This window comes from Onychomys torridus, chromosome 7, assembly GCF_903995425.1.
Source record: "Onychomys torridus chromosome 7, mOncTor1.1, whole genome shotgun sequence".
NCBI classification, from domain to species: domain Eukaryota; kingdom Metazoa; phylum Chordata; class Mammalia; order Rodentia; family Cricetidae; genus Onychomys; species Onychomys torridus.
The window spans coordinates 39,313,363-39,327,856 of record NC_050449.1 but is presented as its reverse complement, the minus strand read 5'-3'; the positions used below and the strand labels follow the sequence as shown (position 1 = coordinate 39,327,856).

The 14,494-nt window shown below is 43.9% G+C and overlaps 1 protein-coding gene across 7 annotated transcripts in view; it reads left to right on the top strand.

Annotated features, from left to right (window-relative positions):
• Nucleotides 1-14,470, top strand: part of Rnf214 (ring finger protein 214) — a 38,314-nt gene extending 23,844 nt beyond the window's left edge. For 5 of the 7 annotated variants that reach the window (XM_036192793.1, XM_036192788.1, XM_036192790.1 and 2 more), the window contains exons 7-15: nucleotides 6,192-6,288; nucleotides 6,514-6,602; nucleotides 8,847-8,937; nucleotides 9,119-9,217; nucleotides 10,119-10,495; nucleotides 10,603-10,735; nucleotides 11,163-11,267; nucleotides 11,549-11,644; nucleotides 12,570-14,470. In XM_036192793.1, the coding sequence (XP_036048686.1) occupies nucleotides 6,192-6,288; nucleotides 6,514-6,602; nucleotides 8,847-8,937; nucleotides 9,119-9,217; nucleotides 10,119-10,495; nucleotides 10,603-10,735; nucleotides 11,163-11,267; nucleotides 11,549-11,644; nucleotides 12,570-12,635 (1,153 nt within the window). In that variant the 3' untranslated portion in view covers nucleotides 12,636-14,470. The remainder of the gene's footprint in view (nucleotides 1-6,191; nucleotides 6,289-6,513; nucleotides 6,603-8,846; nucleotides 8,938-9,118; nucleotides 9,218-10,118; nucleotides 10,496-10,602; nucleotides 10,736-11,162; nucleotides 11,268-11,548; nucleotides 11,645-12,569) is intronic. The other 2 variants (XM_036192794.1, XM_036192789.1) reach the window with 1 other exon arrangement.
• The last annotated feature ends 24 nt before the right edge of the window (nucleotides 14,471-14,494 follow it).

Sequence of the window (14,494 nt, the reverse complement as noted above, 5' to 3'; positions counted from 1 at the left end):
CCAGCCCATAATATCGAGGGACACAAATGCTTTTTTTTGAGCTGAGGATCGAACCTAGGGCCTTGCACTTGCTAGGCGAGCGCTCTACCACCGAGCTAAATCCCCAACCCACTGTTCTAGCGTTCAAATGATAACTGGCATATATGAAGCTCTTAACTATTTGCTAGAGACCGTCTTAGGCATTTTGAATACATTAACTCATTTAATTTGCACCATGGTACTATGGAAGGTGGATTCCTGTGTTCTCCTCACTTCATACTCTAGGAAAGAAGGCTTAGAAAGCCTCACTGGACTAGCAGTGCAGAATAGTGAGGCTGGGGTGGACCAGGTGGCTCACCCAGCTCACCTTCCTCTCACATCATTGGTCACACAGAGAGGCTGCTGTGGCATCATTTATGATTGTGAAATTGAAAATCACAAGGAAGGGGCAGGAGAATGCTCTGCAGTCAAGAGCACTGATTGCTCTTCCAGAGGACTGACATGGCACCTCTGTTACTCCAGTCCCAGGGGATCTACCACCCTAGTCTGGCCTCCAGAGACACTTCATGCACATGTCTCACAGGCATACATATGGGCAAAACATCTATCTGTACACATAGGTATGCACATACCCACAATAAAGATTTAAAGTTCACATAGTCATCTAGATTTTAAAAAATAATAACGAGGAAGTTTTGTTTTGTTTTGTTTTGTTTTGTTTTTTTGATTTTGTTTTTTTTTTCTTTTTGGGTTTTTTGAAACACGGTTTCTCTATGTACCCTGACTGCCCTGGAACTTGCTTTGCAGACCCTCTTCGTTTGAGACTGGGTCTCTTTGTTGTTTTGCCAGCTAGCCTATCAGCTTCCAGGGACTCTTTCCTATCTCCATATGAGAGTGTTGTGAACGGCCAGGCGGTGCTGGCCTTTGATCCTCTGTCTCAAAGAACCACCCCCCACAAAAAATTGCTAAGATTACAGACACACACTGCTGCTCTTGGAGGGTGTGGGTTCTGTTCCCAGCACTACCATGGCAGGCACTTAACTGGTTTATAACTGCAGTGCCAGAGAATCTGACACCTTCTTCTGTCCTTCCTGGGCACTGCAAGAATGAGGTGTTCAGACATACATGCTGACAAAACAATGATACACTACACGTAAGAAATAAAATAAATAAATCCTGGGATAAATAAGTTCTGGGATTAAAGGGATGTGCCACCACCGCCCGGCTTCATGACTAATTCTTTTTGTTATTGTTGTTTGTTTTTTTTTTGTTTTGTTTTTGTTTTTTTGAGACAGGGTTTCTCTCTAGCTTTGGAGCCTGTCTTGGACTATATCTGTAGCCCAGGCTGGCCTCAAACTCACAGAGATCCACCTGCCTCTGCCTCCCGAGTGCTGGGATTACAGGCTTGTGCCACCGCCGCCCGGCATGACTAATTCTTTACGTGTGCTTTCCCAGTTATCTTTCTCATCAAAGCCATGATGATGCAAACACTATTGTTTTTATAAATGGAGAGAATGATGTCTACAAAAATTAAATAACACCGGGCGGTGGTGGCACACGCCTGTAATCCCAGCACTCGGGAGGCAGAGGCAGGTGGATCTCTGAGTTTGAGGCCAGCCTGGTCTACAGAGCTAGTCCAGGACAGACTCCAAAGCTACAGAGAAACCCTGTCTCCAAAAACAAAACAAAACAAAAACAAAGCAAAACAAAAATTAAATAACTTGTCTAGGATCATATAAATATTATACTTGGGGTCTCTATATTAAATTATTTTTATAGGGGTGGGGGATTTAGCTCAGTGGTAGAGTGCTTGCCAGGCAAGCACAAGGCCCTGGGTTTGATCCTCAGCTCAAAAAAAAAAATTTTTTTTTTATAATTTGTGTGGCTTCTATGATAAAGAACAAAGTTCATTTTTAAAAATATTTAAACATATCAAGACCTGAAATAAGTCAGAATTGTACAATGTGATTGAATTTATTAATTTCAACCACTGATATCTAAAAACTACACATGAGAAAGGATTGAAAGAAATTAAAGTAAGTACATTTTTAAAATTCATCTGAGCTTTGCAGCTCACATGGCCACTCCTAGCACTTGGGAGGCTGGGGCAGGAGGATTGCTGCAAGTTCTAGTCCAGTCTGGACTGCATAGTAAGGCCTGGGCAAAATCAAAAGCCATAAAACACTTAATGGATTGTGTTTTGCCAAAAGTTGGGAACTGGTATGTATGGTGTTTTTTGGTTTTGGTTTTTTTGTTTTTTTTTCCACACTTACTTACTTACTGTGTGTTCATGTGCATGGGAGAATGTGCACACCATAGCACAAAATTGGAAATTAGAGGACAGCTTTCAGAAATGAATTAGTTCTTTCCTTCTACCATGAAAGTTCGAAGGATTGAACTCAGGGCATCAGAGTTGGTGGCAAATGCCCTTATTTGGTGAGCTATCTTGCAGCCTTGATTTTGTTTTGTGTGTGTATGTGTGTGTGTGTCTTTGTTGGTTTTTGTAGACAAGGTTTCTCTGTGTAGCCCTCCCTGGCTGTTCTGGAACTCACCTAGTAGACTAGGCTGGCTTCAAACTCACAAGGATCCAACTGCTTCTTCTTCCCAAGTGCTAGGATTAAAGGTGTGTGCCACTACTGCCCAGCTAGTATGTGTCTTTTATATGATGAGTTATTTGAAAATCTGATGGTTATGTTATAGTGTAGGTAGCATATAAAGAAGCTGAGTACTTTTTATCAGTGTTCAGGAACTTGCCCATTTGTTTAATTTTAATTTTATTCTATATGTATGGGTATCTTTCCTGTGAATCACTTGTATGTCTGACGCCCGGGAAACCAGAAAAGGGTGGCAAATTCCCTAGAGTCAGAATTAGATGGTTGTGAGCCAACATGTGGGTGGTAGAAACCAAACTCAGCTCCTTTGGAAAGGCAGCCAGTGTTATTAACTGCTGAGCCATCTCTCCAGCCTCATTAACAAAAATTTTATAACACATATTTATTTGGGTGTATTTACTGTATAGGCTGTCCTGCCAGCCAACTCCCAAATAACCACACAGAGATTTATTAATTATAAATACTTAGTAGACTTTTATTAATTGTAAATACTTGGCTGATAGCATAGGCTTATTACTAACTAGTTCCAACAACTTAAATTAACCCATATTTCTTATCTACGTTTTACCATGTGACTCAGTACCTTTTTTAACATGACATGTTTATCTTGCTTCTCCTGGCAACTCTGCCCTCTTCATCTTTGAGCTCTCCACTTGTCTGAAAGTCCCACCTAACCTTTTCCTGCCTAGCTATTGGCCTTTTAGCTCTTTATTAAACCAGTGAGAGCAACATATCTTCACAGTGTGCAAAAAGACTATTCAGTAACAATACTGGCTAGTTTTATGTCAGCTTGACACAAGCTAGAGGCATTTGGGAAGAAGGACTCTCAATTGAGAAAATGCCTCTAGGGGTTGGGGATTTTGCTCAGTGGTAGAAGGCTTGCCTAGCAAGCGCAAGGCCCTGGGTTCGATCCTCAGCTCCAGAGAGAGTGAGAGAGTGAGAGTGAGTGAGTGAGTGAGTGAGTGAGAGAGAGAGAATATGCCTCTATAAGATTGGCTTGTAGGCAGGTCTGTAGTGTATTTTCTCAGTTAGTGATTGCTGTGGGAGGACCCAGCCCATTGTTGGCAGAGCCATCCCTGGGAGATGGTCCTGAATGCTCTAAGAAAGCAGGCTGAGCAAGCCATGAGGAACAAACCAGTAAGCACCACTCCTCCATGGCTTCTGCATCAGCTCTTGCCCTAACTTTTTTCAGTGATGGACCATGATGTGGAAGTGAAAGCTTATGGCCATTATGTTTTTGGGGTTTGTTTGTTTGTTTTGGGTTTTTTTTTTTTTTTTTCAAGATAGGTTTTCTCTGTGTAGTCCCGGCTATCCTGGAACTTGCTCTGTAGACCAGGCTGGCTTCGAACTCAGAGATCCTCCCTCTGCCTCCTGAGTGCTGGGGTTAAAGGTGTATGCTACCACCGCCCAGCACATTCCACATATTCTTTTTGTTAGTTTGTTTTTATGTTTTTAGAGACAGGGTTTCTCTGTGTAGCCCTGGTTGTCTTGGATCTCGCTCTGTAGACTAGGCAGGCCTCAAACTCACAGAGATCCACCTGCTTCTGCCTCCCAAGTGCTGGGATTAAAGGTGTGTGCCGCCACCACCACCCGGCTGCATTCCATGTGTTCTTATGGTGAGAAGATTCTAGCTTTGGAGGCTTTTTGGAACTTGAAGATTACATGTTGGTCAGGAAGGTATAACCACCTATAAGCCTTTAAAGAGCTGCTAGAGAATTCTTCCTGTGACAGAAGTTAGTTTGGATAACACGTGGCTCACCTACTCAGGTCTGTTAGATAGACAGAACTTGTCAGTAGAAAGCAAATGCAGATTGATGTCAGTAATGAATTGGGTATGTATGTAGCAGACATACCCAGAATCTAAAATAGAGGATGGGGATGTGTGGAGAATTGGATTATTATAAACAAGACTATGTGAAGGGAAAGAGCCTTAGACACTTCTGGTAGGAGAAATGCTTCTGGGGCTGGAGAGAGAGCTCCCCAGCTGCTCTTCCAGAGGACTCCGGTTTATGGCAGGCCACAGCTGTCTGTTATTCCACTTCCAGAGCCTCTAAGGGCACCAGGCACAGATATGGTACACAGTCATACATTCAGACAAAACACCCATACACATGAGATAAATACATTTAAAAAGAGAATTGTGGGCTGGAGAGATGGCTCAGAGGTTAAGAGCACTGGCTACTCTTCCAGAGGTCCTGAGTTCAATTCCCAGCAACCACATGGTGGCTCACAACCATCTGCAATGAGATCTGGTGCCCTCTTCTGGCATGAAGGCATACATGCTGCATACATAATAAATAAATCTTAAAAGAGAGAGAGAGAGAGAGAGAGAGAGAGAGAGAGAGAGAGAGAGAGAATGAGAGAACTGTTACTGGGCAGTGGTGGCACACGCCTGTAATCCCAGCACTCGGGAGGCAGAGGCAAGTGGATCTCTGTGAGTTCGAGGCCAGCCTGGTCTACAGAATGTTCCAGAACAGCCCGGGCTGTTACACAGAGAAACCCTGTCTCAAAAAAACAAAACAAAACAAAAAAAAAAGTATCAAAGATAACTTAAAACATTTTCATTCCGTTCTTTCCATGAGTCTGGGTAATTTGTGCTTTCATCTTACAGTCAAATGTAATATGAGAAAATTCTCCTCTTGTCTCTGTTCCACAGTCCTGAGTGTGAGGGTCAGCTCTCCCAGTGTATCACAGAAAGACCCATCTCCTAGGAGACATTTCAATGCAAGGCAAACCAGAAGAGTTGGTCACCTTAATCCTGAACATATTATACCCTTAGGATGGGAGTTGGGGCAGGAAGCATTTTAAAATGGAGGAAATGGATAAAAATGGGAAGTGCTAAGTATGATGGAAATACATTTTCTTTTTTTGAGACAGAATCTCATCCAATAGCCCACACTGGCCTAGAATACAGTGTGCAGCTTAGACTGTCCTTAAATTTGTGGTGATCCTCTTGTCTTAAACTCTCAAGTATTACCAAGATTCTGAGCCACCTGCCATAACAGTTCACATTTTGCTTCTGAAGGATTTTACTATAGTTAAGGAAATGCAGAGATCAGTAAGCCAGTGATAAATGCTTGATTGATTGTGCACTAAAGTTGAGTATTACCTAGCCCAGTGTTTGGTCCTGTGTTTCCACTAACCTCATTGAAAGACACACTGAGAAATAAAAGGAACACCCTAAAGGCTTTGAGTGCCCTAAATACGTGGAACATTGTGCCTCATGAGGGGTTTTGTTTCTTTGAGACAGGGTCTCACCTTGTAGTCTAGGCTGGTCTGGAACTCAAAGCAATCCATTTGCTTTAGCCTTCCAAGAACTAGGATTATAGACATGAGCTACCATGCCCAGCTAGGTTTGGGTTCTAAGAGATATTCCTTTCCTGCACTAGGTAACTTTATTTGAGCAAGTGGAGAAGGGAATGTTTCCCTTATTGGACCTGTTTGCAGACACATCATTTGTCTGTCTCCAAAGTGAATCCTGGGAGTGAGGCTTCATGTAGCAGCCCCCGACAGGACAGTCGGGTTTCCCTTTTGCCTTGGTGTTGCTCAGCAAACTTACATTTGCTTCCTTAATCTTGTTCTTGGCTTCTTACTGTACAGAGAAGTGTGGGAAATGGAACTGGATAGACTCAAGAACCAGGATGGTGAAATCAATCGGAACATTATGGAAGAGACAGAGCGGGCTTGGAAGGCTGAGGTAAGAAGAGACAGTGTCTTCAAAGACTTGGTCTCATGCTCCCAGGTGCTATATAGCTTTGATAAAGTACTTAAAGACTGGAGGCATTTGTTTTAACTACAGGTAGTTTGTATTTGTAAAGCGCTCTCTCTCTCTCTCTCTCTGTCCTTCCTCCCTTCCCCCCCATGTGTGTGCACAAACACGTATGTGTATATACATGAATGTGTGCGTGCATGGGTTCCTTAGATCCTGTCACTAGAGAGCCGGAAGGAGTTGCTGGTGTTGAAACTGGAAGAAGCAGAAAAAGAAGCAGAGCTGCATCTGACTTACCTCAAGTAGGTGCCTCCTCTGTAGCTAGAGTTTTCCTGGTCCTGCCTGGCCCACAGTCAGGACAAATCTCTCTCACCCACGAGTCCCACAGCTGCTCAGACCCAACCAAGTAAACACACAGAGACTTATATTACTTATAAACTGTATGGCCATGGCAGGCTTCTTTCTATCTAGTTCTTCCCATTTCTATAAATCTATACCTTGCCGCATGGCTTGTGGCTTACCAGTATCTAACACTCCTCTAAGGCCTAGGCTAGCAGGCCTGACTTGCATCTCTCTTTCTAGGACTGTCTTTGTGTGTGCATCCATAACTATTGAAGATTTCTCTTCCATGTTCTGTACTTTCTCAGTCTTTCCTCCTTCTATAGCTTTGCACTTTTTATTATCATACTTCTGTTTGAGTAAATGCCGTCTGCTAAACTATCAAAGCGTAGTATAGGTCTTTGGAATTTTGTTTCTTCCATGACCGTTTCTCCTCTGTCTGCCACAGGATTTGGAGGATTCCTGTAGCATTTCCAGACAGCCAAGAACCCTCTCTGTGGTTGATCCTTTCTTAAATATTTGCCTTAAAATATTTGGCATGGTGGCACTTTCCTGTAATCCCAGTACTTAGGCATCTGAGGCAGAAGGATCAAAAGTTCCAGGTCAGGATGGGCTACGTGGAAGACCCTGTCAGACAGAAAAGTGCTATCATTTATGTGAAGCAGATGACTTAGACTGTTGGGTTCCTCTAGCACTTGCTCCTACCTCTTCTTTTAAGGACCATTACCCAACAACTGTGTCTCAGGGTGTAACTGGAGTTTAGGGCAAAAGCCCAGGCTCTGGCAGCCCTAGCAGGCTGTGCTCAGTCACTCATCATAGTATACCAGTTAAAGAGATCAGTAATGGTGAAAAGCAGAAAACATGTAATCAATGTTGCCACATTGGAAAGAACAGATAAAGAGACCCAGAGATAACAAAGCTGCCTTTGGAGTACCAACATGAGCTTTGGATTGATCTGTTTATATAGGTTTTTAAAAAGACTATTTTTATTTATATCGATGTGTGTATGTTTGAATGTTTCTATGCACATGTGTACAGGTACCCACAGACAGGTCCAAGGGTGTCAGATCCTCCACAGTTGGAGTAGTAAGCAGTAGTGTGATGCGCAGTGTGGATGCTAGAATCGAACCTTCGTTCCTCTGCAAAAGAAGCAAGCACTACTAACTGCTGAGCCATCATCACTCTAGTCTAGCCTAGGGTTTTAAGATAGGTTTTATGTAGTCCAGGCTGGCCTGGAACACTCCATCCTTCTGCCTCGGCTTCAGAATGTTTGGTTTACAGGCATACAGCCCCACGTGGCACAGAACTTCAGATCTAAATAGAGGAATTAGGACAAGGGGCAGGACAGGTAAATAATTAACCGTCTGGCTCAAGATGTGCTCCTATTGGTATTTGGCTCAGTTCTTGTTCTGCGAGGTGATATGAAGAAGTCCTTTAGGTGCCACCACTTGAGGGCATCATCTGGTTCCCACAAGATCACCACTGCTACTCTAGGATGCGGCTCACCCTCATGGGTGATTGTCCTCATCTGGAGGACAGTTGTTCCTTGAAGATGACTGCGACTTTAGGACAGTTGCCTTTGTGTCATTATCATCAAAAGGGGAGGGTATAGATTAGATAAGCAATAATAAGTAACATAAATGAGATGAGTAACATGCCTAGGTAGAGCCAAACGTGCTCTGTTCCAAAGAGGAGGACACATACAAAATGGAGGCAGGAGCACTGGGCTGCCATCTTGCTTTCAGTTACTTTGAGGGACCAAGCATGGAACCAAAGCTTTTTAGCCCAAAGCGTTTCTAAGTATGTATTTTATGTGAATTAAGAATTGATTGTTGGGGCTGGAGAGATGGCTCAGAGCACTGGCTGTTCTTGCAGAGGTCCTGAGTTCAATTCCCAGCAACCTCATGGTGGCTCACAACCATCTATAATAATATCTGACACCCTCTTCTGGCCTGCAGGCAGAACACTGTATACATAATAATAAATAAATCTTTAAAAAAAAAAGAATTGATTGTTGCCCAAGAGGTGGTAGAGGTAAACAGATCTCTGTGAGTTCCAGGCCAGCCTGGTCTACAGAGTGAGTTCCAGGACAGCCAGGGCTACACAGAGAAACCCTGTCTTGGGGGAAAAAAAAAAAAAAAAAAAAAAAAAAAGAATTGATTGTTGTTTTGTTTTTTGAATTCTGTGAATTCTTCATTTCTTGAAAGGTCAACTCCCCCAACCCTGGAGACAGTTCGTTCCAAACAGGAGTGGGAGACCAGGCTGAATGGAGTTCGGATAATGAAGAAGAATGTTCGTGTAAGTGTGGTGAGCCCCAGTTTGTGCACCAGCCCTCCTGACGGCAGGCTGCTGTGCTGCCGGTTTACTGCTGCACAGAGAGAGAGAGAGAGAGAGAGCGCGAGCGAGCGAGCTTGTGTGCTTCTCTAGAGCTCTGCTCAGCCTAGAGTAAAGGGCTGTCTTCTCCTTCCTGTTGTTCCAGGACCAGTTTAATAGTCACATCCAGCTAGTGAGGAATGGAGCTAAGCTGAGCAGCCTTCCTCAGATCCCTACCCCAACTCTGCCTCCGCCCCCGTCAGAGGTAAGAGTGCTGACTTGAGTCCAGCCCACCTTTCTGTGTGGTAGGCAAAGTCAGAGTTGTCTCCTTGTTCTTCCTATGAGGACTTTGGGGCATCCCTGTTTAGTGCAGGAGTGTGAGAGCTGCTCACTGATGTCTGCCCCAGTTTTCTCTCCTAAAATATTTTTGTTTTTGTTTGTTTATCTTTGTTTTTCGAGACAGGGTGTCTCTGTGTAGCCCTGGCTGTCCTGGAACTTACTCTGTAGACCAGGCTGGCCTTGAACTCAGAGATATATCTGCTTGCCTCTACTTCCCGAGTGCTGGGATTGAAGGCTCCTAAACATTTTTTATGTGTATGTTTATATAATGTATGTGTGAATGCATGCTTGTATATGTGTGCACATGTGCAATGCAGGTATGTCTGTACATGTGTGGGTGTATGTGTGTGTGTTCCTATGCATTTGAGCCAGAGATCAACTTTAGGTCACTATCTTTTAAGATTCTTTTTCTTCTTAAGACAGGGTCTTACTATGCATTTTTGGCTGGCTTGGAACTCACTGTGTAGACTAGGCTGTCCTCAAATTCACAGAAATCCACCTGCCTCTTCCTCTTTAGTGCTAGAATTAAAGACATGTATTACTATACCCAGCCTTATTTCTTGAAACAAGGTCTCTCACTTAACCTAAAGTTCAAGGATTGGCTAAACTGGCTGGCCACTGTAAGGATGTGCTCGACTCTGCCCCCCCAGCATTGGGTTACAGATATATGCCCTCTATAAGCTGTCACATGGCTACTGGGATGTGAACTCAGGTCTTTATGCTTGCAAGGCAGGTACTTTACCAACTGAACCATTTCCTTATCCCTTGCTCCAGTTCCTAACCTTTTCTCCCCATCTCTTTTGTCCTCCGCCTCTTCCCCTTTGCAGGCAGATTTCATGCTTCAAGTATTTCAGCCCAGTCCCTCTCTGACCCCTCGGATGCCCTTCTCTATTGGGCAGGTCACAATGCCTATGGTCATGCCCAGTGCAGATCCTCGCTCTTTGTCTTTTCCAATCTTGAACCCTGCCCTTTCCCAGTCCAGTCAACCATCCCCACCTCTTCCTGGCTCACATGGGAGAAATAGCCCTGGCTTGGGTTCCCTGGTCAGCCCTCATGGTCCACACATGCCTCCTGCTGCCTCCATCCCGCCTCCCCCAGGCTTGGGCGGGATTAAGGCTTCTACTGAAACTCCCCGGCCCCAACCAGTAGACAAACTGGAGAAGATCCTGGAAAAGCTGCTGACTCGGTTCCCACAGTGCAATAAGTAAGTGCTCTTAAGGATCAGTTCAGGTATCTGCCAGAGAAATATTTGTGGTTGGAAATAGGGAGCTGAGGGGGATGTTCCCCATAAAGATGGATGTTCTTTCTCAGGGCCCAGATGACCAACATTCTTCAGCAAATCAAGACAGCACGTACCACCATGGCAGGCCTGACCATGGAGGAGTTAATCCAGCTGGTAGCTGCACGGCTGGCAGAGCATGAACGGGTGGCATCGAGCACTCAGGTAAGAGGAGCTACAGGGAGAGAACTTAGGCCTACTGAGAGGCTGAGGACGAAGCCAACTTCAGAGAAACTGGGAGTGAGGAGCATCAGAGCAAGGGGTATCTGCTCTGCTCTTTTCATCGTTTAAAGTCAATGATTTCTTTTCGTGTTGTTCTTCTTAAATTATGAGTGTGTGTGTGTGTGTGTGTGTGTGTGTGTGTGTGAGTGTGTGATGTATTTTCACCGGTCCATGTATGGAAGTTCGAGGACAACTTGTGGGAGTCCATTTTCTTCTATCATGTGAGTTCCAGGTATTGAACTCAGGTCATTAGGCTTGCGTGCAAGAACCTTTACCCACTGAGCCATCCTGCTGGCCCCAGTTTCTTTTTTGATACATGCTCTGCTGCTCAGACTCTCTTCCCTCACTCTGAAATTATTTCTACCCACAGCCACTTGGTCGGATCCGGGCTTTGTACCCTGCTCCTCTGGCCCAAATCAGTACCCCAATGTTCTTGCCTTCTGCCCAAGTTTCATACCCTGGAAGGTCTTCACATGTAAGACTCTTTTCTTTTAACACTGGGATGTGGAGAAGCGCAGGGTGAGGAGGGAGTGGGTTACAGGTAAGAATGCTAGAGGAAACCATTATCTCCACAGCAGGGTTGTTTGCAGCCCTACTGGGAACACGCTGCACATACTTTAGGCAGGAATCTAGGTTTGGACTTGTGTTTCTTTTGCTGAAGAATAGTTTTGCTCCATGGAACTGTCCGAGTCATGGGCATAGCAGGCAAGGCTACCCGGAAGTTGGCCAGCTGTGACCAGCTTTCTTGTCCCACAGGCGCCACCCACCTGTAAGCTGTGTCTGATGTGTCAGAAACTTGTCCAGCCCAGTGAGCTGCATCCGATGGCTTGCGCCCATGCATTACACAAGGAGGTAGGTGCTGCCTGTCATGCTTGTGCTGTGCTCTTTCTGACAGCTGAGGTCATTTTTCTGGAATATTTTACTAGGTTAATTCCCATCATTCATGTTTAGTTATGAAGTTTTTAGTCATTTGTGGACTCACCATCAGAATTCAGAATCTGCAGCTAGGATGTCATAGCTTTTAACCCCATTCTCTGTAGGTGACTAAATGCAGTTCATAGTTAAACACTGATAATCTGTTTCCTTGGTTGAGCTTTGCTCTGGCTGAGAGGAGTGATGGGCCTGAATGTGAGATTAGTAACTCCATTAACCGAAGAGTTTGGAGGCCTGTGTTATCTTCACTAACAGACTCGCAAGTGACTCCTGCTGACAGCAGGGTAATTCTTAACCAGTTTGTTTTCCAAGAAGTAAAAACTATACTAACATCTAAATTCTTTTAGCTCCTTATGTAGGTAAGGATGATCTTGAACTTTATTTAACCTTGAACTTCTGATCCTCTTGCCCCCACTTCCTATGTGCTAAGATTACAGGTGTGTGTCACCGTTGTACCTGGTTTATGTGGTGTTATGGCTCAAACCCAGGATTTTCTGCCTGCTAGGCAGGCACCCAGCCCAGCACCTATATTCTAGATAAGAAAAAGCCCTGAAGGCACACATTCATACATGGAATAAATATTTTTTTAATGGTGGAAAAAAAGACACCTGTGGTTAGCCCCTGGCTTCCATGCATGTATGCACCCACACAAGCATATTTTCATACTAACAAGTACCTACAACACATAACATGCAGAGAGATCCCACTGAAATAGCCCTGCTAGTCCATCTGGCCCTTGTGAGAACTTTGGAGAGTTAGATCTCGTGATCTTTGTGGCACTCTGCTAACTTTACTTTGGTTTCCCAGCCAAGTCTGAGGTATATGTGTGTCTCTTTCTTTCCAGTGTATCAAATTCTGGGCCCAGACCAACACAAATGACACTTGTCCCTTTTGCCCAACTCTTAAATGATGGACCCGACTGGGGAGGAAGACAAGGAGAAACCGATGTGAACAGGAAACGCGGGTTCAAGATTTCTAAAACTCTATATTTATACAGTGACATATACTCATGCCGTGTACATTTTTATTATATAGGTAATGTGTGTATAGAAAGTCTGTATTCAAACGTTCGTAATGAAAGTATGTATATAATGCAGATATACCCTGTTCCCCCTCATCTTGCAGTTCTTTTTGGGGTTGCAGACTGTAGGGAATATGACGTTTAATTTGGCCTTGAAATCATGAGCCCTGCATAGGATGGTTGTCTAACCCATTTTAGAAAGCTGCTGTTGCTCTAAGGCTATCCTGCTTTGGTTTGGCTCAGCCTCTAGTCCATTTCTGTAAGGCTCATGTATGCAGAATTGAAGCCTGGTGCTCACCTGCTGTCCAACCAGATGCCTTGCTTTGCAGGGGCCTCCAGAAGCTTTGGTGTTGTTTTAGCCACTCCAATGATAAAATGTTACTGATTGAGGGGGAAAAATGTAACTCTGATAGTTTGACTTTTTTCATTGAACATTTTACTGTGTTAATGCTCATTATTTATACATTGATATCAGGTATACAGGATATTCTGTTTTATGTCAGTAAAATCCACAGTCCAAGAACATAATCAGGTTCCATTTCTCCCACCATCTTCTGTCTGTTCTATTTCCTGGAGAGAAAAGCACAATTCACAGATTTTTCCCTGGGCCTGGCAACTGTCCCTTGTCACTGGCTTGGCCTCCACTGAACAATGACAGGCCAGCCTTGCAAAGTGCTCACCCTTCTCATTCTTCTGGTCTCCTAATCTAGCTATCCTCTCCTTCAAAGGTTAAGGCAGTTGGTTCACAACCAAGTTGTTTGGTGACCTTGGGTGAGCTCCAGACAGGCACTGGGGTGAGATGTCTGTGCAAAATTATTTGCAGAATAATCATGGGATGTTTGGATTTTCATTTGTGAAGCGAGGAAGTTATTGGGGACACATTCCCTGACTAGGATAAAATGGAGACAGTGAGATGAAGAGGGTAGGACTTGACAGTCACAGCCATGCTCTGTAGATTCCCATCTGGAGTGAGATGGTTTTCCACCTCTGCTTATTGAGTACTTCTGGTGTTTATGTCTGGGACATCTGTGGCTCAGAGAACCTTGAGTCTTTTCCAATCTTTACTTTTACTCCTATAGTAAATGGCTTTAATTACCTTCTTTTTTTTAGAATTCAACAAGTGTTAACCAAGGAAAAAGAAATTGGGTCTGGGGGAAGGGCAACATTATGTTACCGGCAATTGATGTTTTCACATTCTGGAACTGGGAAATGCTTGTTGAATCTAGCAATTTGTATTAGGACAGCAAAGACTTTCTCCTTTCTGAGCTAACTAAATTCTTTTGTTTTTTTCTTCCTTGCCTATGAGCTTATGGATGAACTATTTTCTTTTGCCTTAGTTGTCCAGGTTGATTGACAAGCATATTTAGGGAACTGGATTTCCCAGGATTACCTTGACGTCTTAAAAGGGGAATGGAATGGCCTGAGTACTCAACTTTTTAGAGGTCAGGTGACCTACTTTCTTTGGTTAATTAAGTACTTCTAGAAGTCTTCTTGTCTCCAGTGTGGTACTGTCTTGAACAGAAAAGGTGACAAAATGGAAGATGACGACTTCCTTTGTTCTTTTCATGTGGGGGATTCATTTTCTGTCTTAGAATCTTAAGATTGTTCTCTCCCTTCAACTGTGCAGCAGCCTGGCACTGGCTGTGTAGAACCTTTCAGTGTCCCCTGAAAACTGTAAATTGGAAGTGTGTATAAAGAATATTGTGTGTAGCCAAACATAGTGACACAAGCCTGTAATCATGGTATTT